A 24,104-nucleotide genomic window follows, 5' to 3' on the forward strand; every position below is an offset into this window, starting at 1 on the left:
ATGTAAGTTCTCAGAGGGCAGACATCGTATTTTCTCTCCTTCATTGTTCTCAGCCGAGCAGAGATCACTGCTTGGAGAAGATGGTCCATAAATACTGACTGAAAAAATATAACGTTCAAGTCAGTCTGTCACAAGCAGTATTTGGGCGTCAGCTATGCTCCACCTCACTCCTTCGGCATTCTCTAAGCACCTGCCTAGTAGGGGAGAGATGCTGGCCCTCAAGACACTTACAATATACTTACATGAACTATTAAGAAGCATCAGGATTAAGCGTGGGCACAGTCACACCACGTCCGGACGCTGCCAGGCACGGGCACCAGGGGCTGTCCCGCAGGTCACCGCGGCCTCTGGCCGTCCGTCCGTGGGACCGTGCAGCCACAGCGCCAGTCCACGCCCCGCTGTCGCTGGCGGGTCCTGGCCGTCCCCAGGTTCCGCGCTCCAGCCCACGACGCTGGGGGCGGCAGGTGAGGCCCGTGGGGCTAGCTCTGGGGCCAGAGGCGACCGGCTCTGGGGGCGTCCCACCCAGAGAGAATCAGTGCACTGCGGGCCTCGGCTGGAGCCCCGCGCCTGGCCCGCCGCCCGCGCACCCGCAGCGCCCCGCGCCCCTCGGCTCCCGCATCCTGGGCTGGACCCCGGCCCCCGGGGCGTGGACGAGCCAAGGTCCCGCGGGCCCGCCCTCCGCCCCGAGCCCCCGCCCCCGGCCCGCCTCCCCGGTCATCGGCAACTGTGGCCTGCGCGGGGCGCGCGGCTTTGGGGACCCGCGCCGGAGGTGAGTGCGGGCAGGCTCGGCGGCGGCTCCTGCCGAGGCCGCGCGGTTCTTTCCTCTCGGGACACCCCTCCCCCTCCCGCTTAAGGGGGCGGATCGGCCGCGTCGCGCCCCCGCCGCTCGCCTCTGTTCCACTCTTCCTCCCCGAAGCACCCGCATCTTCCCATCCCCCGTCTCTCCCTTCCCGCTTCCCTTTCCTTCCCAGGCTGTTGCAAGGGCAGCCGGTACCTCTGTCTTCCCCTGTCACCACCCCCTCCCCACTCCTTCATTCTTTGTTCTGGTTGCTCCTCTGGATGTCCGAGGCTTTCCCGGCCTGGGCGGTGGAGTGGGTGGAGGGGTGAAGGGTGGTGGGGTGGGGGGTGGGGGGGAAGGGGGCGAGGGGCTCGTGTGCGGGAAAGGCCGGAGCCGACGTGGAACTCAGCCTCTGCACCGGTCCGAGCCACTCCACCTGGGTCGGGGTGGGGCGGAGCCAGGCGCCCCTCGGTGTTCTCTGCCTGAGGTGGGATGACATCACCGCTGCCCGCCTGGCTCCTGGGGCCTTGACGTGCGGACCCCAGACCCTCTTGCCATCCGTACAGGAGAGGCGGAGACTTAGACGGCTGCGGCTCGTAAGAGGGCGTTTGTTGTAGAGCGGTTTTTTTTTTTTAAAAAATCACTCTTTGACAGCGTTCTGCCCTCCAGGAAGAGGATAGGATGGCGAGAGGGATACATGTCTTGACATCGCTGCCCTCCAGAGGCAGATAGACCGATGATGAGTCAGTGGTGGGAAAGACGTGCTGTGAAGGCCGGAAAAACAGCTGAATACATTATGTGAATCCTTTTCAAAATCCACCACCAAGGAGCTCTTCTGATGAAGGAAACTAGCCGGGAGAAGTTGAGCCTAGGCAATTAGAGAGATCTGAGCAATGTGGCCCAAACCCCCAGCAGCCACCTCTTTGCTCACCTGCTTTAAGAGGAGGCCTTATAGTTTCCCGAAGAGCTTTTCTTTTTCTTCTTTTTGAGCCCTCAAGAGGACCAGAGGGTTCTTCTCTATTATTAATCAGTCTCTTTTCTGTTATCCACTCCACTTCCCCAAAGCCGTTGCTGACTCCTTCTTCAAGCTCATGCCTGTCTTTTGGCCATCATTTTAAAAATTATTATTATTTCACACACTGATGTTTATTTTAGAAAGAAATGATAGAGTATCTGGTCTTTACTTTGTCTTCTTATAAAAATGAGCTCAGGGACTGGGCTGTAAGCACTGGAAGATATAAAAGGATGACACCTCTGTGTTAATAGACCCAATTTCACTTTGTTATTTAGAAAACTGAAAATAATTCTAACTGTGCTGAAGTTGTTGACAGTGAGACAAGTATAGAAATGTCTCCTTTCCCGAGGTAGTGAGGAAATAATGTGTTCCACAGCCGTGATGTTTGCTTTCACCATAACTGAAGTTTACCCTTTTGAGCAGGCTTTCTTACTTTATAAAATAAGTTATTTGTAGCCCCGTCCCCTACCCCCCAAAAAACTGACTAGGGAATCAACAGAGCAGGGTGGTTAGGCCTAGGCTTGAGAGACAGGTGGACCTTCGTTGGAATCGGGGTCAGCATTAATTCTCTAATGTGACATTCAGTGCCCTCTAGTCAAAGACCTTCAGTAACACAATTAGAGTTGAACAAGTCGGGTTTGTTGCTCCTGGCACTGAGGGAGACCTCACATCATGAGGAACCCCGGAGGGTCTCAGTAAGTGGGTGTCCAAAAGGAGTTAAAGTATTTGGGCTTGTAGGCAATTCTGGAGAGAGCTTAAGGAAACAAGACTTGGCGTTGTTGGATGCTTGGCTAGGATTGGATGCTGTCAGGAAGCCAGGGAAATTGTATTGAGTATCTTCACAAATCTTGTCTAAAAGGAGGGGAGGCTAGAATGGGGCTAGAGCTGTGGTTGGCCAAGAAGCAGCTGTCCCTCGTTTGCCAGGGTTGATGGTCGTGGTGGTGAGGGTGTTTGGTCATGTTTGTGGTTTGGACGATGTTCGTATTTTGTCTGTGGTCAGACAAGATTCTGAGAAGTCTTGTTTTTCTCTTAATTTGTCATGACCGGAGTGGCCTTGCCTGGTGTTTATGTTCTGTGACCTTCATGTTCACCAGGAACATGCCAGGCCAGTGCCTAGCAACGCCAGGGCGAGCTGATGGTACCTGGCCAGCTTCCGGATGTCAGGGCTGCTTATTTTCTTTCTCATAACCTTGGGTAAGTTACTTAACATTTTTGAACGTCAGTTGCCACATCTGTAAAATGTGGACAATGCCTACTCAGGGTTGTTGTGAAGATTAAATGAGGAAATGCATCAAGAGGACTTAACCCAATGCCTGGCACATAGCAAGTACTCAACATACATTTGCCTCTCTCTCGATCTAGTTCATTTTGATGTTGAAGTTTCTTCCCTAGAACTGTTCAAGCAGAGGCCCGGTGATCAGCCAGAGCTGCTCCGAAGAAGAATCTTGATTTGGGTATGAGAAAGAACTGGGTCCCTTCCAACTCGAAGATTTGATAATCCCATCACTCGGAATCAGTCTTAAGAATGGACACTAGTGATGATAGTATCTCCTCATGCAATCATTACCGTGGCAACCATTTTTAGGATTCTTTGCTCCCAGGAGCCAGTGGCCATCTGCTTTTCTAACTTTGTGTTGGTGTCTTGGTTTCTTGATCTTTGCCTTTGAGATCTCTTGTCCAGGAGTCTGATTCAAGCTAGCATGTCCTTACCACATTTACTTTGGCTCTCTGAGTTCCGCTTTGGGAAGCTGGGAAACCCTGTAGGCAGGTGAGTAGGGACTGTTCGCTAATAGCATTCTTAAGGCCCAGGATCAGTGGTGGTACAGCTGTGAAATGCAGTGGGGTTTTGGTCACGAGCATTTTGCACTAGACCTCTCATGAGGCCATTGTCATCTACTTCTAGGTTGGAGCATTCTGGAAATTTGAATCTGAAGTTAGACTTCTGGTTAATTGAGATATTGTTGTGCTTGTCTGTGTCAGGCCACTTGGGTTCTAGATGCTTCAGTTGGATCTGAGCATTTTATTTATTTGTATTTGTATAAAGAAACAGGGGGATACACCTGAAGGGGAAACGGGTGAAAGGGATGATGGGACCTGGGTAGGGTGGGATTTCTTGATGTATATCTTTTTATACAGTTTAGCTATTTGAGCCATGTAAATATGCATTCAAACATAATAATAGAAAAGAAACCTCTAATTTAACTCCACAAGGAGAAGATTCTCAGAGTTCCTTCATTCAATAACCTTGATTTTATTAAAAACCTACAAAGCAGTAGCCACTTCCATTAACCCTTCCTAAAAAATCCAATCATGTCAAGAAGACAAATTGGTTATGTTTGATGTTAGATGGAAAAAAAATGAAATTAATTTAGGATTTTTTTTTCTTTATCCTCTAATCTTTCTGGGAAGAATTAATGTCATTACTAAGGCTTTGCCATCTACAACAGATGGATTTTATGTTTTTCAATGGCAAGTCTGATTGTGCTTCTTCAGAAACCTTCTTTTTTTTAATAAATAAAAAAAATCTTTTTTTTTTTTTTTTTAAATTGGGGAATATTGGGGAAGAGTGTGTTTTTCCAGGACCCATCAGCTGCCAGTCAAGTCATTGTTTTCATTCTAGTTGTAGAGGGTGCAGCTCACTGGCTCATGTGGGAATCAAACCGGTGATGTTGGTGTTAAGAGCACTGCACTCTAACCAACTGAACCAACTAGCCGCCCAGGGTAGTGAACTTTCTTTCAGGTTGTCCCAGAAAAGAATAGAAACCACAAAATAGACATCCTGGCACCAGTGATAAATTGAGGCAGATTTTGTTGCAGCTCGTCTCTTGGACAAGCAAGGTAAATTCCCACAGGTCATCAGCAGACCTTGTTTTGTTAAAAGTTCTTTTCCTGTGTTTGGCAAAATAAATCTTGCACCTTATTCTAGGTACACTTTCAGCAGTTACTGTCTTATTGTTCCCCAGCAATCTGCTTCTTCCCAAATTTCCTCTCTTGGTAACTGGCATCTCCGTCTCATCAGCCAACCCACACCTGAGCTACCTGAAGGCCATCCTAGGGAGCCCCTCTCTTTCATCACCACCCTCACATCCAACTAGAGTTCTGGGGAAAGCGCCAACCAGCATCTTTTCTATCCTTATGCCATTGACATAGTTCAGCAGCATCATATGTTGCTTGTCTCTAATCGTGTTCCCTTCTGGCTGGTTTCCTGTTTTGCTCCCAGAAAGTCTTTTTAAGTGACCACTCCGGTCACATTGCCTATCCCACCCCTCCAATGGCTCCTGCTCCCTTGGTTCCCAGTAGGAGAGGCATGGGTTTTCAGGACCTTGGTGGTATATGCAGACCCAGTGCAAAGCCCCTAGACTGAAAAATCTATTTCTGTAAGCAGAGGGCAGCGAAAGATGGAAGATAGAGTCAGGCCACTCCAGTCTGGCAGTTAACAGAGTTTATTAAGGGAAAGTTACGAGACACGTCTTGGGCAGCTGCAAGACGAAGTGGATATCCTTCATGCCACTTGGCAGGCGCCAAAGAATGATATATAGAATGGATGGATAAAGATGCTGGTATGTGCCCTGTCCCAGGTGCTGGAAAATGCCTTACATGCTTATCCGGTCACAACAATGGCCTGTTCCAGGAACCAGCACCCATAAGACACAAGAGAGAGGTCTTGGTTTATGTCAGAAGGAAAGTGTCCATTACGATCAGACAATGTCTGTCTAGCCCCCCGGGGCCCGGCAGCAGTCTCGTGGGACGGTGTCTCCTCCAAAGACCTGGGCGGAGGTCTCCTCCTCCTTGCCCTTTGCCCTACCCAGCTCTAGAGCCCTGCACCCAAGTGCAGGAACCAGTCTCAGAGCTTGAAAAGCAATTACAGGTCTGTCAAGGAAGTGGTGATGGGCACCTCCACACAAAACGATGTCTCCTGGACATCATGAGCTCGCTGGTCACAAATCTTGCCTTGCACTATTTTCCCCACCCCTCTGCCACCTCCTGCAAACTCTGGGATCTTAGAATTGTGGCTGGTCTGCTAGAGCACCCCTCATAGTGCTCTTTGCCTGCCTTCTTCTACCTAGCTCACAAAACGCAGCTCGATGCTGGCTACGTCTGAGACTCTATGTTGTCTCCCGTTGGATTTAGATGCCTTTTTCTTAGTTCATTTCTTGTCGCAATCTGTGTCAATATCTAGCACAAAACTTGACTGCTAATTTCTCCATCTGGCCACCAAATGAGTAGCTCATTAAGGGCAGAAACTAATTTTTGTCTCCATAGCTTATGTGCTTAAACAAGGTACCTGGAGATAGAATGTACTGAAGAATAATGAATGAATGATTTAATAAATGTTTCAATCAATGAACAGATGAATGCTCCATTGCATGTAAGATCCTTATGTTTAGTATAGTGAGAGATTAATTAGAGATGAAAGCCTGAGCACAGTATTTAGTTTTCCTTCGTTTCTCCTTTTTCACTGTTGGTCAGAAGAAAGCTATTTTCATATTTTAGAATCCCTTCCTTGAATGTCCATTCTTATTAATATACAAGAACAGGGTTAGGTAGCTACACAATAATCTAAGAAAAGGTACTTTAAAGAAGAACTAGTGACAGGTAAGGCAAATGTTTCTGATTTCCTACGGGATATTCATGTTAAAGTGAGTTGAACTAGTTAATGTCTAAGATTATGTCCAGCTGTCACTATGTGATTTTATTATCTATAACTGCCAGACACCAGGGTACAAGTACAAATAAAACACAGTTCTTGTCCATTAGACATTTTAACCTTTGACCATGGAGAGTTTAAAGAGATCTTATTTCAGTTGGGGCTTTTTTGAGTGATAACGATTATAGATGTGTGTATTTGTGTATGTACACATATGTATGTATTCATACACACATATTATTATGTGCACTTTATGTGACCTGTGTGACTTGTTTATAACCTTTGCTCATGTTTCTACTACAGTATTTTAAAAACTTTATTTGTAAAAGTTTTTTTATATAAAGTATTCTAGTTCTTTGTTATAAATATTACAAGCTTTTTTCCCCCAGTTTTCCATTTATCTTCCTAAAGGCCTTTCTTATCCTTCAATTATACAGATATTTGTCTGTATTTCTTTTCTAGTGTTTTCATTGTTTTATTTTTCCTTAAAAACCATCCATTGAAAATTTGCACATGTGTATGGCATGAGATCGGGACCTGACTTTATTTTTTTCCACACAATTCGCCAGTTGTTCTAGCACCGTTTATTGAATGGTCTGTACTTTGTTCACCAAATCCAGTCGTGTTATATCTTCCAATGTGTCTCTTCTTTCTCCCTCTATCTGTAGAGTGACTAGGCGTTCATTTCTGGGTGAAAAAGTAATAGCTAATTAATTTCCATTTTTGACCAGGGGAAATCACACAGTGTAGAGAAAAATACATTTGACCCTTCAAAGTGGTCATAATACAAATTGGGGTAGACAGTGTGTTTTTCAACAAATATTCCCAGGTCTCTACCTTCCAGATACTTGGTGGGATTGTATTTCCTGGCCATTATGGTTGGCTAAGGCCGCACGACTAGTTCTGACAAATTGTGAGTGGGCATGATGCATGTCATTTTGGGGCCAGAGCATTTAATTGCTGGTGTGAGACGTTCTAGAGCTTTCTTTCCTGTTGAATGATGACTGACAATGTGCAAGATGGTAGGTGCCCCTTCAGTCTGGATTCCCGAATGGCCATGATGAGCAAAGCTCTCCTGTCCTCCAGTATTGGACATGTAATGTGAGCACTAAATAAACCTTTATTGTTATAAGCCATGACGTTTTTAAGTTATTTGTTTCAAAAGCATAACCTCGCCTATCTGACTTAAACACATATTCTCTTTCAGTATTTCAGTTTGATTTCTTTGCCATCTACTGAACTCAAGCTAGAGGCTTTTCTAGAGACAAGGTATACTTTTATGTATACTGATTGATACTAGGGAGAGATAAGGTAATTTTAGAGAAAACGTCATGAAGTAATGACTTCTTATTTAATTTGGGGCTAACATTTTTTTCAGGTAATCTGAAGCTCTCAAAATGTTTGCCAAAGCAACAAGGAATTTTCTTAGAGAAGTTGATGCTGAAGGGAACCTGATTGCCGTATCGAACTTGAATGACTCTGATAAGTTACAACTTCTAAGTCTGGTGACCAAAAAAAAGCGATTCTGGTGTTGGCAGAGACCGAAGTACCAGTTTTTATCTGTCAGCCTTGCAGATGTGCTCATAGAAGACCAGTTTCTGAATCCAGGTATGTTGATTTGCTTCATTCTACAATTCATCCCAGAGCAGAAGATGATTCTCTAGACACATGTTGTCTTGAGTGATTAGAAGGGGATACCTTATAATGACTTCTCCTGTTCCTTTGCTTCCAGTCTTAAAAATATTCTTAAAATGAACAAAATTCTGCAGGCCTGACATGAAAGGTTATAGCTTAATCTTTAAAAGATAATATTACATGTTGAGGTATAAAAGAATTATAGGACATACCCATTGTATATGTGGGCACTCAGCATAAGAGGGATGGCTCTACCACTCCAAATTTGGTTTGCTGTTAAGGTTGATGATGGCACCTGTCCATCAGGAGGGTGCGGAATGTTTGGTTAGTCACATAATGAAGCTTTCTGGGGAGAGTGTGGCAGGTTCCCAAGCTGGCCCCAAAATAGGTGGAGAGAAGTGAGGATAAGAAGATGGGCTCAGCTTTCATTGTGATGAGGAGTTGGGGTGAGGGTTCTGCATGTGGACTGAGGCTGGCAAGGTTTGAATTTCCTGCCTGTGCCAATGGAGGGAACACTTGGGTTTGCTTACGAGCTTGCCCAGGTGTGTAACAGAAAGGGAAGAGGGAGTGAAAGCAGTCAGCTGGCAAACATCTCCATGGAGTCAGACTCATTGTTATTACAGTGGAGTAGTTACAAAATATAGAAAGGCACTTAGAAAATAAATCAACAAAAATACCAAGTGTTAATTCCCATTAGTACTAATTCCCATTAGTAGGGATTAGTCTTTTTTTTCTCCTCTGCATCTAATTTTCATAAACAAAATTGGAAACATAATACGTGTAATTTTTATATACTCCTTATTTTTTATTTAACCTTATATAAGTTTTCCTTCAATGCTTTAACTTTTTAATACTGCTTTCGATAAATACGTAATGTTTCTTTGTATGTAAGCACCTTAATTTGCTTAACCATTCCAATTTAATGCTTTATAGATAAGGCTGCAGTGAACATTTTTGTCTAAATTTTTGTTGTTTGTTTTTCCTTTAAGCAATTTTTCAGCCCTTTTGTAGATGGAATTACTGGAGAGGTTAGGAACTTTTTGAAGACTTTTGGTACTCATTACTACAATACTTTTTGGAACATGATGATATGTGAAAGTAACATTACCTCTTAATTATTGGACTAAATGTTGTCCGAGTCTTCGTTCAGCTTTAAATCTCTCTAATTTTGTCATTACATCTCCATTAAAGGGGAAAAGAGAGAGAGGAAATAATTTCTCCACTAGCAACCTAGTCATGCTTTCTTCAACTAGTCTCATTATCAGAGCCGACAAGTGATGGGCAAATGAATTAATACACATTTTATGTAGTCTCCCCACCACCGCTGGATTTCTAGTAGAACTTCTATTGAGGGGCAAGAGAAAAAAATTCACAGAATAGACCATGGACTCCTGAGTAATTGCAGTTTCACTGCTTTGTGCTGTTGAATTGCCTCTTCTGTGGTGTCCCGAAAGGTCATGAAGACTCGCATTAGATGGATAAGATCGGCTGTAGTCATTGCAAGTGAAGGAGAACCACCTGTGCTAAGCATCGGAGGCCAGAGCGCACCCCTGCTTCTATGTCCTGTTGGTGTTAGGGCTGTGGTGACCGTGTCCTTTACCTTGCCTACTGAGCCGATTCAGGATGCTTCACCTTTGTTTGCCTCTCCCGACAACACTGGAGTTTTTGTGTTGCCCAGGGATGTGAAGGTTTGAGGGGTGGCGACTTGCGTATTGACAGCCCAGCGATAGCCTGTTGGTTTCCTCACTTTCTCTTCCACCAGCAGCAGCTGACGACATGAGGCCGAAGTGTGCACAGATGACATATTTTCTGGAGGTGTGTCTGGAGTGGCTTTTTGGAATGCACAGTCTTGGCTGTCCTCTGTTGTGGGGACAGAGTTCGCAGGAGCGATAATAACCCAATTGAGGCCAGAACTGTGACCTGAAGATAGAATTTCTGTCTGTGCAGCACTTTGTACAACCCAGGACTGTCCTGTTTATCAGCAATGATGTTCTGGCTTAAACCCAGTGGATGGGTTGAGCACTGGCTATGTGCCAAGCTCTGTTTTACATGCTTTACGTACATGGACTTGAAACAGAATCCATTAGTAGGGATTATCAATTATCTCCAAGTCGCCAGTAGCAAAGCTGAGGTTCAGGGAGCTGAATGCTGCCCAAGTTCTCCTAGCTAGGGATATTAGAGTTGTGATAAATCTTGAGCTCTTAACACTGCTCCATCTATCCTGCATCCCAAAGTATTTCCCAGAGTGTTTGTATGTCACAAGATGCGAATAGGAAAAGGTTGGAATTGGGGGCATTTTCACAGGCTTCCTGTTTCTGGTGGAGGTGGTGGAGATGATTCTCTACTTTACAATTGTCAAAGATAATGAATGGTGATTGATTCTCCTGATTGAGGAATGGGTTTTCTTGACTGGAGTGAAAGAAATACAGGTGTTGGAAGCAGTGTATGGATGGAAAGAAAGAAACCGTTCAGACTCCATCCAGGTGGATTTGAATCCCTTATGAAGTCCCATCAGGGGCCCAGGAGAGCCTTGGGTCAGGGAAACAGAAAACGCCAAGTGTGAAGTTCCGAAGAGACTCTCAGTGTGTATTGCTGATGATTGCAACTGTTTTTATGGTGGTATTCAGCATGATTAAAAATCTGAACAGTATAAACCTGGAGACATGAGGAGGCTGACAGTTCAGGCATGAGATCATCAGATATTTATCTTGAGTGTTCAAATGAAAAGGGCAGCTCTCGAAGGTAGTCTGTTGCAATCACCTGGATGTGACCAGAGGAGGAACATGGCAATTCCCAGGAGACTTGATTGAAGCTGGGACACCAAATGGGTGGTTGTATCTTCCTGAGTGCTTGGGAAGCCAGAACGAACGGAGAGTCTGGAGCTTGTGTGTTCCAGGATGGTGTTGGAGGCAGGGAGGGCATGCCCACTGACTGTATCAGGAAAGCAGAGATAAGGAATTGCATAACAAGGAATCAAATGACCAGGTAAAGGTCAGACAGACATAAACAGGTCAGTCTGGGCAGGGAATTCTTTGCAGGGAGATGGTAATGACAGCTAGGGGAATGTTCTCCAAGACTGATGGGTGGGAAAGGAAGATGCCCAAGGACAGGTCCAAATTGGCTGACCTGCCAGATACTGAGTAAGGCAGGCCACTGGAGTGTGTGTCCTGGGTGGGGTCTGCGATTTTCTCTCTGTTTAGGTGTCTTCTTCATCTAGTCCCTTCACCCTAGAAGAGCACACATTTAAAATGTTCTATTTCTTCACCTGGGTAGTGGTTACATAGATGTTTGCTTTCAAATTATTCATTAAACTCTACAGATACTATTTGTGTGCTTTTCTGTGTATGTATATATTGTAATTGAAAGATGAAAAAACAAAAAAGCACCCAGTAAAGTCGCTGGCCACCAGTTCACGCCATACACTCAGTCAGCACCCAGATGTGCTGGGTCCATTTCCTTTTGCTCATACACAACAGCATGGCTGCGAGCTTCCAATTTTGAATGGAAGCCTCACGTTTCCTATGGCTCTCCACAGGATTGGAGAGCTAGGTGACATAAGGCTCAGAGGTGGCCGTATCGTCATCAGATTCCTTTGTATGTCTCATTCACTCCAGTGATCGTGGAGTCAGACTTTGTGAAATACGAGGGCAAGTTTGAAAACCATGTGAGTGGGACCCTTGAGACGGCCCTGGGGAAGGTCAAGGTGAATGTCGGAGGCAAAGGACTTGTGGAGAGTCAGTCTTCGTTTGGAACCCTGAGCAAGCAGGAGGTCGACTTGCAGCAGCTCCTCAGACATGCTGTTGACAGGTAAGGAGAATTTGGTTTGGCATTTTGGATTTTGAATCACCTGACATTTAAAGTTGGATTTTTGTTAAAAGGGTGGCCAATGGGAACTTACTTAGCAAATCAACAAACATTGTGGAATTCCCGTTGTGCTTAAACTTTATGAGGAGCTCATTCTATTTTTTTTCCCATTACAGTTGATGTACAATATTATATTAGTTTCAGATGTACTGTACAACACAGTGGTTAAACATTTATATAACTTACTAAGTAATTACCCCAATAAGTCTAGTACCCATCTGACGCCACACATAGTTATTACAATGTTATTGACTCTATTCCCTATGCTGTACTAATGTCCCCGTGACTGTTTTTATTACTGGCAATTTGTACATCTTAATCCCTTTCTCTTTTTCATCCAGCCTCCCCAATCCACCTCCCATTTGGCAACCATCAATTTGTCTCTGTATCTAAAAGTTTGTTTTTGTTTTGTATGTTCATTTATTTGTTTTTAGATTCCACATATAAGTGAAATCAGATGGTATTTGTCTGTCTTTGACTTCCTTCACTTAGCATAATACTCTCTAGGTCCATCCATGTTGTTGCAAATGGCAGATTTCATTCTTTTTTATGGCCAAGTAATATTCCGTTGTATGTATGTACCACATCTTTATCCACTTGTCTATCGATTTGTCTATCGATGGGCACTTAGGTTGCTTCCATATTTTGGCTATTGTAAATAGTGTTGCAGTGATCATACGGGTACATATATCTTTTTGAATTAGTGTTTGGGTTTCTTCAGATAAATACCCAGAGGTGGAATTGCTGGGTCATAAGGTAGTTCTATTTTTAATTTTTTGAGGAACCTCCAAACCGTTTTCCATCGTGGCTGCGGCAATTTGAATCCCACCAGTAGTGGATGAGGGGTTCCCTTTTCTCCTCACCCTTGCCAACTCTTGTGGTTTATTGATTTATTGATGATAGCCATTCTGAGAGATGCGAGCTGATATCTCACTGTGGTTAATTTGCGTTTCTCTGATGATTAGTGACGTTGAGCATCTTTTCATGTCTATTGTCTATGTATGTGTCCTCTTTGGAGAAATGTCTATTTAGGTCCTCTGCCAATTTTTTAAATTAAATTGTTTTGTTTTCTTTTGGGTTTTTTTTTTTTTTGGTGTTTAGTTGTATGAGTTCCTTATATATTATAGATATTAACCCCCTACTGGATGTATCATTGGCAAATGTCTTCTGCCATTCAATAGGTTGTCTTTTTGTTTTGTTGATGGTTTCCTTTGCTGTGCAAAAAGTTTTTAGTTTGATATAGTCACATTTGCTTATTTTTCATTGTGTTTCCCTTGCCTGAGGAGACATGTTGAAAAAAATATTACTAAGGGCAATGTCAAAGAGTTTACTGCCTATGTTTTCTTCTTGGAGTTTTATGGTTTTGGTTCTTATATTTAAGTCTTTCATCCATTTTGAGTTTATTCTTGTATATGGTATAAGACAGTGACCCAGTTTCATTCTTTTGTAGGTATCTGTCCAGTTTTCCCAACAGATTGGCTTTGGCTATTCAGGGTCTTTTGTGGTTCCATATAAATTTTAGGATTATTTATCCTAGTTCTGAAAAATGCCATTGGTATTTTGGTAAGGATTACACTGACTATAGATTGTTTTGAATAGAATGGACATTTTAACAATGCTAATTCTTGCTATCCATGAGCATGGTATATGCTTCCATTTATTTGTACCTTTTTCAATTACTTTCTTTATTGTCCTATAGTTTTCCAAGTACAGATCTTTTACCTCCTTGGTTAAATTTATTCCTAGGTATTGTATTCCTTTTGATGCAATTGTAAATGGGATTGTTTTCTTAGTTTTATACAATGGGTTGTATAAAAATGCAACCCATTTCTGAATATTAATTTTGTATCTTCCTACTTTACTGAACTCATTTACCAGTTCTAATAGTTTATTGGTGGATTTTTTAGGGTGCTCTCTATATAGTATCGTGGCATCTGCAAATAATGACAGTTTCACTTCTTTCTTTTACTTCTTTTTCTTGTCTGATTGCTGTTGCTAGGACTTCTAATACTATATTGAATAAAAGTATGGCGATAGTGGACATCCTTGTTTGTTCCTGATCTTAAAGAAAAAGCTTTTAGCTTTTTCCTGTTGAGTATGATGTTAACTGTAGGGTTGTCATATATGGCCTTTCTTATGTTGAGGTATGTTACCTCTATCCCCATTTTGCTGAAAGTTTTTGTTGTAAATGGATGTTGGATTTTGTCAAATGCTTTTTCTGCATCTATTGATATGATCATATGATTTTTATCCATCATTTTTTATGTGGTTTATCACATTAATTGATTTGCAGATACAGAACAAGGCTTGCATTCCAGGAATAAATTCCACTTTATTATAGTGTATGATCTTTTTAGTGTACTAATGAATTTGATTTTCTAATATTTTGTTGAGGATTTTTGCATCTATGTTTGTCAGGGATATTGCCTTATAATTTCCTTTTTTTGGTAGTGTTTTTACTTGGTTTTGATATCAGAATAATGCTGGCTTTGTGAAATGAGTTTGGGAAGCCTTCCCTCCTCTTAATTATTTTGGAATAGTCTGAGAAGGATAGGCAAAATTCACCTGCAAAGCTATCCAATTCCGATCTTTTGATTGTTGGGAATTTTTTGATTACTGATTTGATTTCATTAGTAGTTACCTGTTCAGACTTTCTATTTCTTTCTGATTTAGTCTTAGAAGATTGTATGTTTCTAGGAATTTATCCATTTATCCAACAAATTTATCCAATTTGTTGGCACATAGTTTGTTCATATTATTTTCTTACAATTCTTTGTATTTCTGTGGTATTTGTTGTCACTTCTCTTTCATTTCTGATTTTGCTTATTTGAGCCCTCTTCTTTTTTTCTTGAGTCTGGCTAAGATTTATTAATTTCGTTTATCTTTCAAAGAACCAGCTCTTGATTTCATTGTTCTTTTGTATTTTTTTGACTCTGTTTTGTTTATTTCCACTCTCATCTTTAATGTTTCCTTCCTTCTACTCATTTTGGGCTTTGTTTGTTGTTCTTTTTCTAGTTTCATTAGCTGTAAGGTTAGATTGTTGATTTGAGATTTTTCTTGTTTCCTGAGGTATCTTGTTTGCTATAAATTTCTCTCTTAGAACTGTTTTGGCTGTGTCCCATAGATTTTGGATCATTGTGTTTTTATTTTCATTTGTCTCAAGGTGTCTTTTGACTTCTTCCTTGATCTCATTGTTAACCCATTCACTCTTTAGTAGCATGTTACTTAGCCTTTGCATGTTTGTGTGATTCTGAGTTTTCTTTTTGTAATTGATCAAGGAGCTCATTCTTTAGTCTATAATTTCTTGACTGCTGTTAGCTTGAAGGCAGAGACTTGAGAAGCATTTTAAAAGGATGTTACTTCAGGCAAATATGTACTTTTAAAAAAATTGTAGGATTTATAGACTGCTAACAGCAAGAATGCTCTGTCCTATATTTTTGAATATTAACATCAGAAGTAGGAAAATCACAACCCCCCTCTGGCTCTTTATAATTTTCTGATTAGGAAAAGAAGAAAGTGAATGAAGGGCTTCAGGGAAAGACCTGGTTTTAAACTTTGAAGTTTTGAACAAAATCCCACATTTATTCACTCTTCGGCTTTCAGTAAATACATTTTACCTGAGTATAACTCATCATTATTTTTATGTTATGATTATTGGACATTCAATAAATAATTTTGTTGCATACCTGCTATGTACTATGTAATATTCTACATGGTGAGGATGGTGCAGTGAAAAAATGCCAACATTTCTGCCCTATATTGTAGTGGAAGACACACAAAATGTCTAACTAAGTGAAATATATAGCAGGGTGGTGGAATATATAAAAATATAGCAGAGAAGGAGGATAGGGTATGCCAGGAATGGGGGCTATGATTTTAAAAAGTGTCCAGAGAAAGCATCCTGGAAAAGCTGGCTTTGGAGCAGAGACTTGAAATTGGAAAGAGATCGAGTCTAGGGGTATCCTGGGCAACAATGTTGTAGACAGAGGTCAGTGTGGTTGGAGATGAGTAAGCCTGGCAAGAGGAGAGGAGGTAAAAGGAGTGAGTGGCAGGTCTCATAGGACCTTGCAGTCCATTGCAAAGACTTTACTCTTACTCGAAGTGAGATAGAAAGTCACTGGAAGACTTTGAGAAGGAAAGTGACATGATCTGACTTATATTTTAGATGACTTGTTCTGACTGCTTGGGTTGAGACTGGAAGGGCAGAAGCAGGGAGCCCAATTGAGAGGTTATTACCATAATCCTGACAAGAGATGATATTTCAATTTGTACAGTAGCATATGTGCATTTTCATATATAATTATATCACCCATTTTCTTTTAAAACAGAAAATGCAAATCTAAATAATTAAGAGAAAACTCACTTGAGTTTAAGTGTGGATGGCTTATCTCCTTTTCCAATGTTCTTAGGATTACATGTAATATAAAATATGTTCGCTCATCAAATGAAATGATGCTTTAAAAAATTAATGAGTAAAAAATACCATAAAACTTAGGTATAAGCGTTTGATGGGCAGATTTTGTACAGTCATTGAGGATACAGGACAACTATAGTCTTCAAAACCCATTCACCTCTCTGCTAACCTCTGATGCTTAATGGGATTGAAAGACCATGACCATTACTTGACTATTGCCTCTCACACTTTCCTGGACTCCAGGCAGGAATTCCCTTTAGGTCAAAGAACTTGAAGCTCTCTGAGGTGACACCAGATGGAAGGGACAGTTCCTGCTTTCTCTGATAGTCATGATCTTAATTTTTCTTTCTCTACCACTGTTCTTTGCTAGAAAGGCGTTTTCCTTCCCTACAACAATACTTGCAACATACTAGGAAAGTGTTTGTTGTTTATCTGAAAATAATATTTAACTGGGCCTCCTGCATTTTTATTTGCTAAGTCTGGCAAATAAAGGGAAAGAGGCACAGGAGGGCTGGAGTTGCAGGGGATTCTGTTTCTTCAGTCTTCAGACAGCCCTCTATAGCTTAACCCTATTTTTCAGTCTTGTTATTTCTATTTCGAAAACCACAGTTTGGCAATGCTCTACATTCACATTTCCTAATATAGGTTTTTCAAACACTCTTCATGATTCAGGTGTAGAGGATAGTGCCAATAGAAAGCATATGGGAAGCAGTCAGTGAGTCGAGACGGGAGAAAATATTCTGAAGAGAAAGAAGCTAGGGCCAGCAGTTATAAGTGGGGACACAGGGAGAGACGGAGGGGACGGAAATGAGCCTTCACTGAGCACCTACTGTGTGCTAGGCATTTTATAGACGTCATCCCATTTACTCTGCATTGTGCCTCCTTTTACATTTGAGGAGCTACGGCTTGGGAAGGAGGAGTAACTTGTTCTCAGTCCCAGAGCTTAATTTGGGTCCTGGAGCTGGGATTCAACCCGGGATTTCCTGGCTTCACAGCTCCTTTTCTTTCCTCTAAATCATACTTGAAGTGACTGTGAAGCAAAGAAACTGGCTGAGGAAAAAGTAGTTAAAATTATAGCAGAGAATATAAAGGCAGAGGCATGAATCTGGGTCCCCAGTGAGGGTACCTTGGGGTGCACAGTAGACTGGGTGCTATCCTGAGCAAGCCCATGTGAATAGCCAACCTGGCTATTCTCGAGGTGTCCACACACAGGGATGAAATCACCTTGGGAGGGTCTTCAAAAATCCTGTTTATTGCAGAAGTGATGGGAAAGGAATGGCCTGCGGGGAGAGAGGGCATTGATACCAGGCTCATGCTAAAGAACAAATTTAAAGTCTGGAAATGGAAGGTGTGTCACGTCACAGTGTCCCATCTTGTTCTATTGCTAAGAGGTAAAGGTGAGCTCTAGGAAAGGCAGGGGAGGGGATGGATGACTCTCTCGAACGTGAGATCAAGGCTAACATTCCGATTATTTGACCTCTGGAGCAGTAAATTCTTATCTATATCATCTGCCTGTCTTTGGACTCCCACAGTATCATCGGATTGATAAGATGCTGTTTGGTACACGTGTGGTCTTGGGAGTGGTAATTAGTAATGCTTCAGTACTGTTTGTTCTCTAGGGCTTATGTGTAGTCAGTTGTTTTTACTTCAGGCCATTTAGATAAGTTGTCCTCTGTAGGTAAGTTATTTTAGTCCTCAGAATTCAGGGTATTAGCTCTATTGTCTGTGAGATGTGTGCACATCTCAAAAACAAACTTCAATGATCTTTGAAAAAATAAGGGTGTGTATATATAACATTTATCTAGCATTGTTGGGTATAAAAGCATTCCATGAGAATTAACCTTCCAGGTACCTGCAGTGGACCACTTTCAATGAGAACCCTATGTGTATCTTAAAACATTCTTGAAGGAAACGCTGCTAAGATATATCACATACTTCTTTTATTTAATGGACATTAATACATTTTTGGAGACCTTTATGTAATGACTCAGATTCATGTTTTATTCTTAAGATACGGTATTATCCTGTAGTAAACTCTTTAGTTTTTCTCCCTTGTCAGCTGCCATGTGTCACTGCCTTAAGTGTAACTGCCACACCCACCCCATCTCTGCCACGAATTTATTGCTTATAATCTCCTACAGTCCGGGGAAATTTATTTCTTGCAAATAATTTCTATGGGCTTGATATGTCACTTCTGCCCCTGGCCTCAGTTTCCTCAGCTGTAAGTGAAAGAGTTGGACTAGATGATCTTTGAGGGTTTTCTCCTGGCTAAATGTCAGAAGTGAGTGGACTCTGAGTACATGAATCAGCTCCTTCCTTCATGTTCAGGGCTTTGGTTCCAGCTGGTTTCCAGAGATGGCACCATTTTGTCCTTTTCTGGGTGTTTAGGGGTTGAGGTGGGTGTTGCCATACAGGCAGATCCCACTCTCATTCTTTGTCGTATTGTAAAGTAAATTTTGGTAAAACAGGTTACGTTTTTTATGGATACTTGATAATTAGAAGTTTGGTTCTTTACGAAATCACATCATGCATGCAGTGGTATGGCAACGATAAACCTTCATAATTATTGTATCTAAATGCTCCCAAATTCCACAAGTATGACACACATGAAAAAATATTAAATGCCACTATGCATGTGACCTCTCCAAAGTTATTGCAGTCTCTCTCATGGGCACTGTTTCAAGGTGGCATCAATTCTTACTTTATTTAGGAGTTTTTTGAGGGGAGGGATTTGAAAGCCCATGTCTTTCTTGAAAAAACCATGCAGTGAAGTTGGAACTGGTCTTCTTTTCTACTTGATAAACTGCCTTGTGGCCAGCAGAGGGTTTGAAAAGTATTCCATTTGTCTTCGTGCTTGACTCAGTGCTGGCACCGTTACTTTTAATAAATAGAGTTTGTTCTAACAATTTAAAGACCTCTGGCCACATGTTTCCTGAATAACTGGTCCGCTTGTTTTCTGTCTCTCCCCTCTCTCTCCCTCTCCCTCTCCTTTTTACCTTCAGGGACAGCCTTTAAGAGGTCAAAACAAACAAATGAAGGCATCCCAGATCAGGGGTGGGAGCAGCCAGCACCCCGTCATGCTCTTTACTTGGTGTTGGTGGGTGGGGGGATTTTTAGGCCAACTGCAGAGTGGTAAACTTCAGGCTCATTTTTTAACACAAAAAACAATTGGTTGTGGAAACATAGAAGTATAATAAATAATATAACAAACACTAATATACCACCTCCCTCCACCCCCCTCTTAAAAAAGAGATTTTTTTTTTTTTAAAAACTAAGACATAGAAGCCATCTTTTTCTGCCTTCACTACCCAGGATTTCAGTAATAAAGTGGGATTTGTGTTCCCAAGGTGTTTGTGTGAGAATTAAATGAGAGACTATAAACAAAGCATATAGCGCAACACTGGCAGAGGCAAGTTCTCATTAATTGTAGCTATTTGTGTGAACACGCCCATAAATTTTGCTATTATTACTAGCCTCAAATAGAGCCAGGTTACAAAAGCTGGGAAAGGCCAGAGCTATGGGAAAGAGAGGAGTGACTTAGCATTCAGTGATGGGGCAGGGAGATGAGGAATGAAGCACAGTCCAGTCTGACCACCGACGTGGAAGGAAGAACTAAGTCCTTCATTCAGTGAAAGTCATAGAGACTCTGGTTCCTGCGTGGAGCAACAGCCTGGCTTCTCGTAGCTGTGCAGCTGGGCCATGGAAAAGTCAAGGAAGTTCTCTTTGCATGTTTTGTTTGTCACAGGAGATGCTTGTTCAATTCTTGAATAAAGATGTGTGAAGCCCTGTATCAGAAAGATGTGAATGGGCCTTGTCTTTTATGATATTCTTTGTGGGAAGAGCTGCTATGATACGCTCAAGGTCCCATCAAATCCATTCTTTTTAAAAGGCATCTTGACTGAGCCTGCCTCCCTTCCGGGCCACACCCATCTCTGTGCTGTCTGAAAGTCAGTCAATGTACTGTCGTTTTTTTTCTAAATGATTCTGTCTACTAGTTTTGGTCTTAGGTTGTAGGACTGGGAGCTCCTAGAAGCTTGTTCGACCTTCTGCTGTGTTTTTGTCCACAGCATAACTGCAGTCAGCTGATGACCCTCCAGCCGAGGAGCAGGGCAATCTGGGGATTCTTTCCCAAATTCGATCCTGGGAGTGGTTTTGTCTTTTTACAGAAATTGTGCTGTCCTAGGAGCTTTACTCTGAAAGGCTGCTTCAGATCTTTTTGGAACTATGTAGCATTTAATCCCTAAGGAGAGACATTCAAGTACTATTTCCTTCTAAGATTGATAGACATTATCGTATTTCATCACGTCCACGATGTCATCTAGTGTAAGAGGCACCCTATTTGATGTAACACTAAGAAAGAACCCTGCCAATCAAACCACGTCACCTGTCAATTTTAAAACATCCTGATTTCAAAGATGTCAAGACGTGAAAAAAAAAAGTGTGTGTTGGCATTGATGAGCGACGGTGTATAAAACTGGGTTGGCTGGAATGAGTCGGGATTTAGAATTCAGGTGAGCAGACGTTTCTTCCACCTGGGCTTTTTACAGTGTCTGACACGTGGACTGTAGCCATCACTGAACATCTCCTCTTTGCTCGAAACCCGCTTCTCTGCCCACCTCCCTCTGAGGTGCTGGTTGGTGAGACCTAAGTATGGTTGTCTCAGTGAGAAATCGGAGTTGCAGACGTGGTTCCTTCTTCCCCTTCTCTTCTACACTTGGTCTCTCACCAGGTGAGTCTACCTCTGACGTACCGATCTTACCTGTTCCTATTGCCTCCGCCTCACAACTGTTTCTCTGCTGCAGCCCGTGGCGTCTCCGGGTTCATCCTCCCGCACCCAGTCTCACCTGTCCAGTGGCTTCTCCACACGGCAGCCAGTCAGATCATGTCACGGCCCGGCATGTGCGCACTGTCTCCATTGTCCTAGGATGACATACCCTCTTCTGGTTGACGAGGTCCTACGTTTGCTCTTCCGCGTCATTTCTCACCATTCTTCCCTCACACCCCCCAGGTCAGTCCCTTGAGCTTATTTCAATTCCTGGGACGAATGTCTCGGGCTCTGTCTCACCTCCAAGCCTTGTCTGAAGGCTCCTTCACTCCCCCATGTCCACACAGACACACAGGACACACACGGACTGCCTCCCTCTATTTCACCCAGCCAGTTCCTCAGAGGAGGCCCCGCTTCCTTTGGAAGCCATATCACCCTACAGGTCCCCTCTTGGGACACCAAACACACTGTGTGATAATGCCTGTTGGAACTGCCCGCTTGCCTGCCTCTGTCCTTCCTGGGACGTCCTCTTACCCGCTGGCGGGCCTGCCCTGTGCCTGCAGCATACTCAGCACTGCTTGAAGGAATCATTGGTTCCGTTTTACATCTGAGGAGCCTGAAAATGCAGAAGCTAATTAGTTTGCTTGCACTCAGTATAAGCCCAGGTCCACAGAACACACGATTGTCTGGCCTCTGAGCTTGGAAAGAGACGAGTGTCCCAAGGGCTCCAGCGTGAACTCACCTCTGCATCAGCTTCGTCTGGTTTCCTGTCCTTCAGACCTGGGGCAGCTCGCTCAGTGGTGGCGGTTAATGAATGACTCCACCTGAAAGGGTGAAAGTCTATCATTACTTAGGCATTTTTTTCCTCTTTGGCTTCCTTGTTGTATGTGAGTGATAAGGTATTATATAGACTACAGTGTGAACAGAGGTGGGGCTTTCATACTGTGGGGGGGTCACTCTGGTAAGCATTGTACCCTGCTTTTAATTTTTTTCAGGCAATTTACAATCCTGAAGTCACAGGAGAGAGAGAGAGAGAGAGAGAGAGAGAGAGAGAGAGAGAGAGGCCTTTCTCACTCTGTTAAAGTCGAGGTCCCAGGGCAGAGTAGCTCGGGTTTCTAGAGACTTCCTGCCCCTGGCTCTGCTCTGGGTTGAGCCTCTCCGGTGTGTGAGAAGTTTCTTTTATGGTTGAAATGGAGACTCTAGGTCTGTGGTGAGGAGCCAGCCGCAGGTCGCTGCTCTGGTTTGCTAGAGGATCTGCTGCTCGTCTCTGGGGAGCTCTTGCAGGAGGGAGGATTGAGCAGACAGGCTCCTTGTTTGTTCACAAGCACGTGGGAAGTACCTTCTGGATGCAGGGCCCAGAGGAGGTCCAGGAGGGAGAGGGAAGATAGAAAGACACAGGGCTGCAGGGTTGGAGGTGCTCAGCCACATCCTGGCCCGTATTAGCCATGAGCCTTGGGTCACCGGTTGTGAGCTCTCTCTGCTTTCTGTTTCTTTGTGAAATAAGGGTGACAAGAACTTCAAGAGCAAGTTAGGGTGTCTTTAGTTGCAAAACACATCTGTAATTGCCTGACATAAGCAAACATCCTGAGGTAGCGGGAGGCGCCCTTAACCTTAATGGTAGATGGTTAGTTGAGGAGCTCATTAGAGCCCCCGTGTGGCAGTTTCCACGTGTTGCTTGTCTCAGCAGCCTAGTTCTGCTCCCCCAATAGCTGCATAGCAGACAAGGTCCAGGGCTGAAAAGTGGTCTCTTTCTTGTGCCTCTTTCTAAGAGAGAGAAAAACCCTCCCAGGAACCCCCAACAAATATTTCCTCAGGTCTCAAAGGCCAGAACTGCCATGGGTGCCCCATCCTATCCCAACCACTGCTAAGAACAATGGAGTCACCAGGATCGGCCGAGAGACTCATTAGTGGGGCCGGGTACACCCCCGCCACCCCCTAGCCCCAGGCTCCCAAACCTGAACAAAATTGGGGTAGGCAGCTAGTGGCTGCCTGCACTTAGGTGTGTCAGAGCTTTCCAGGCCCAGCGTGCTCGGTGCCTGTAGAAACGGTGCAGGTGCCATATTCCACCCTTTTCCTCTCAGGAAGCCTACAGACTTTAAAGGGGGCAAGGCATGTCCCCCTGGAGGGATAATCAGGCAGATGGAAGCAGCATGGCATCTGCATTTCAGGGTTTTAGGAGGTGGCTACTGAAATTAAACTCTAGTCACTGCTTCGTGGGTGTTTTGCCACGTCTGTAATGGAACAGACTGGCTATCAAAAGAGGAGCAGACTTTGCAGCTTAATGAAATGTCAGAAGAGCCAAGCCAAGTTTACAGGCAATGTGCAAAGGCCTAATCTAAGCAGCATTTCTTTTTCCACTTTACAGCTGGTCTGTGGACACACAGTTCTTCTCCTTTCACTGCAGCATTAGCCAGTAAATCAAAACCCTTTAGAACAAATGCCTAACGGTTGCTAAAGCCTTAATCGTCAGTGTATATCTACGTTTCTGTGGGTTAGTAATTCTTGCTCTATACTTTCTCAGTAACATGCTGGCCACCATCTTTGGGCTCTTTTTAATGTCCCAACCTCTGTTCCAGGGGAGATGTTGAAACCGGCTCTCGCAATCTTGCCCTGTTTTCTTCAGAGTGCATTTGTGTCCTGTGCTTCTTGCTGTCGGTTTTTAGAACAGCGTCTTAGAAAGCGCGCTGAGGGAAGAATCAGAAGATGTGTGTCCTGATTTTTGCCATTAACATGCCATGTGATTCAGGAGAGTCTGTCACCAGTGAGGAGCGTAGTCTCCATTTCTGAGAGCTGATGTTGGATGGGATAGGGTAATCAGGACTCGTCTCTCCCAGGCCTGCGTAGACACTGCAAGTTAATCACAGCTTTCCTGCCCCTCCCGGCCAAGACTCAGTCTTAGGATTTTTAGCAGTTGTGGATGGATCAAGCAGAGGGCATAACCAAGATGAAACTGGTGTTCCACCCCTGATCTGGTAATCCCTGGAG

General features: G+C 43.4%; 1 protein-coding gene across 4 annotated transcripts in view; it reads left to right on the top strand.

The window, feature by feature from the left end:
• Positions 1-352: 352 nt before the first annotated feature.
• The window catches only part of GSDME (gasdermin E), a 49,697-nt gene continuing 25,945 nt past the window's right edge, over positions 353-24,104 (top strand). For 3 of the 4 annotated variants that reach the window (XM_081079524.1, XM_081079527.1, XM_081079526.1), the window contains exons 1-3: positions 631-769; positions 7,820-8,049; positions 11,691-11,883. In XM_081079524.1, coding sequence (XP_080935650.1) covers positions 7,839-8,049; positions 11,691-11,883 — 404 coding nt within the window. In that variant the 5' untranslated portion in view covers positions 631-769; positions 7,820-7,838. Of the gene's footprint in view, positions 465-630; positions 770-7,819; positions 8,050-11,690; positions 11,884-24,104 lie in introns of those variants that run through there. The other variant, XM_081079525.1, reaches the window with a different exon arrangement.

Source organism: Rhinolophus hipposideros (genome assembly GCF_964194185.1).
Source record: "Rhinolophus hipposideros genome assembly, chromosome: 18".
In the NCBI taxonomy this organism is placed as follows: domain Eukaryota; kingdom Metazoa; phylum Chordata; class Mammalia; order Chiroptera; family Rhinolophidae; genus Rhinolophus; species Rhinolophus hipposideros.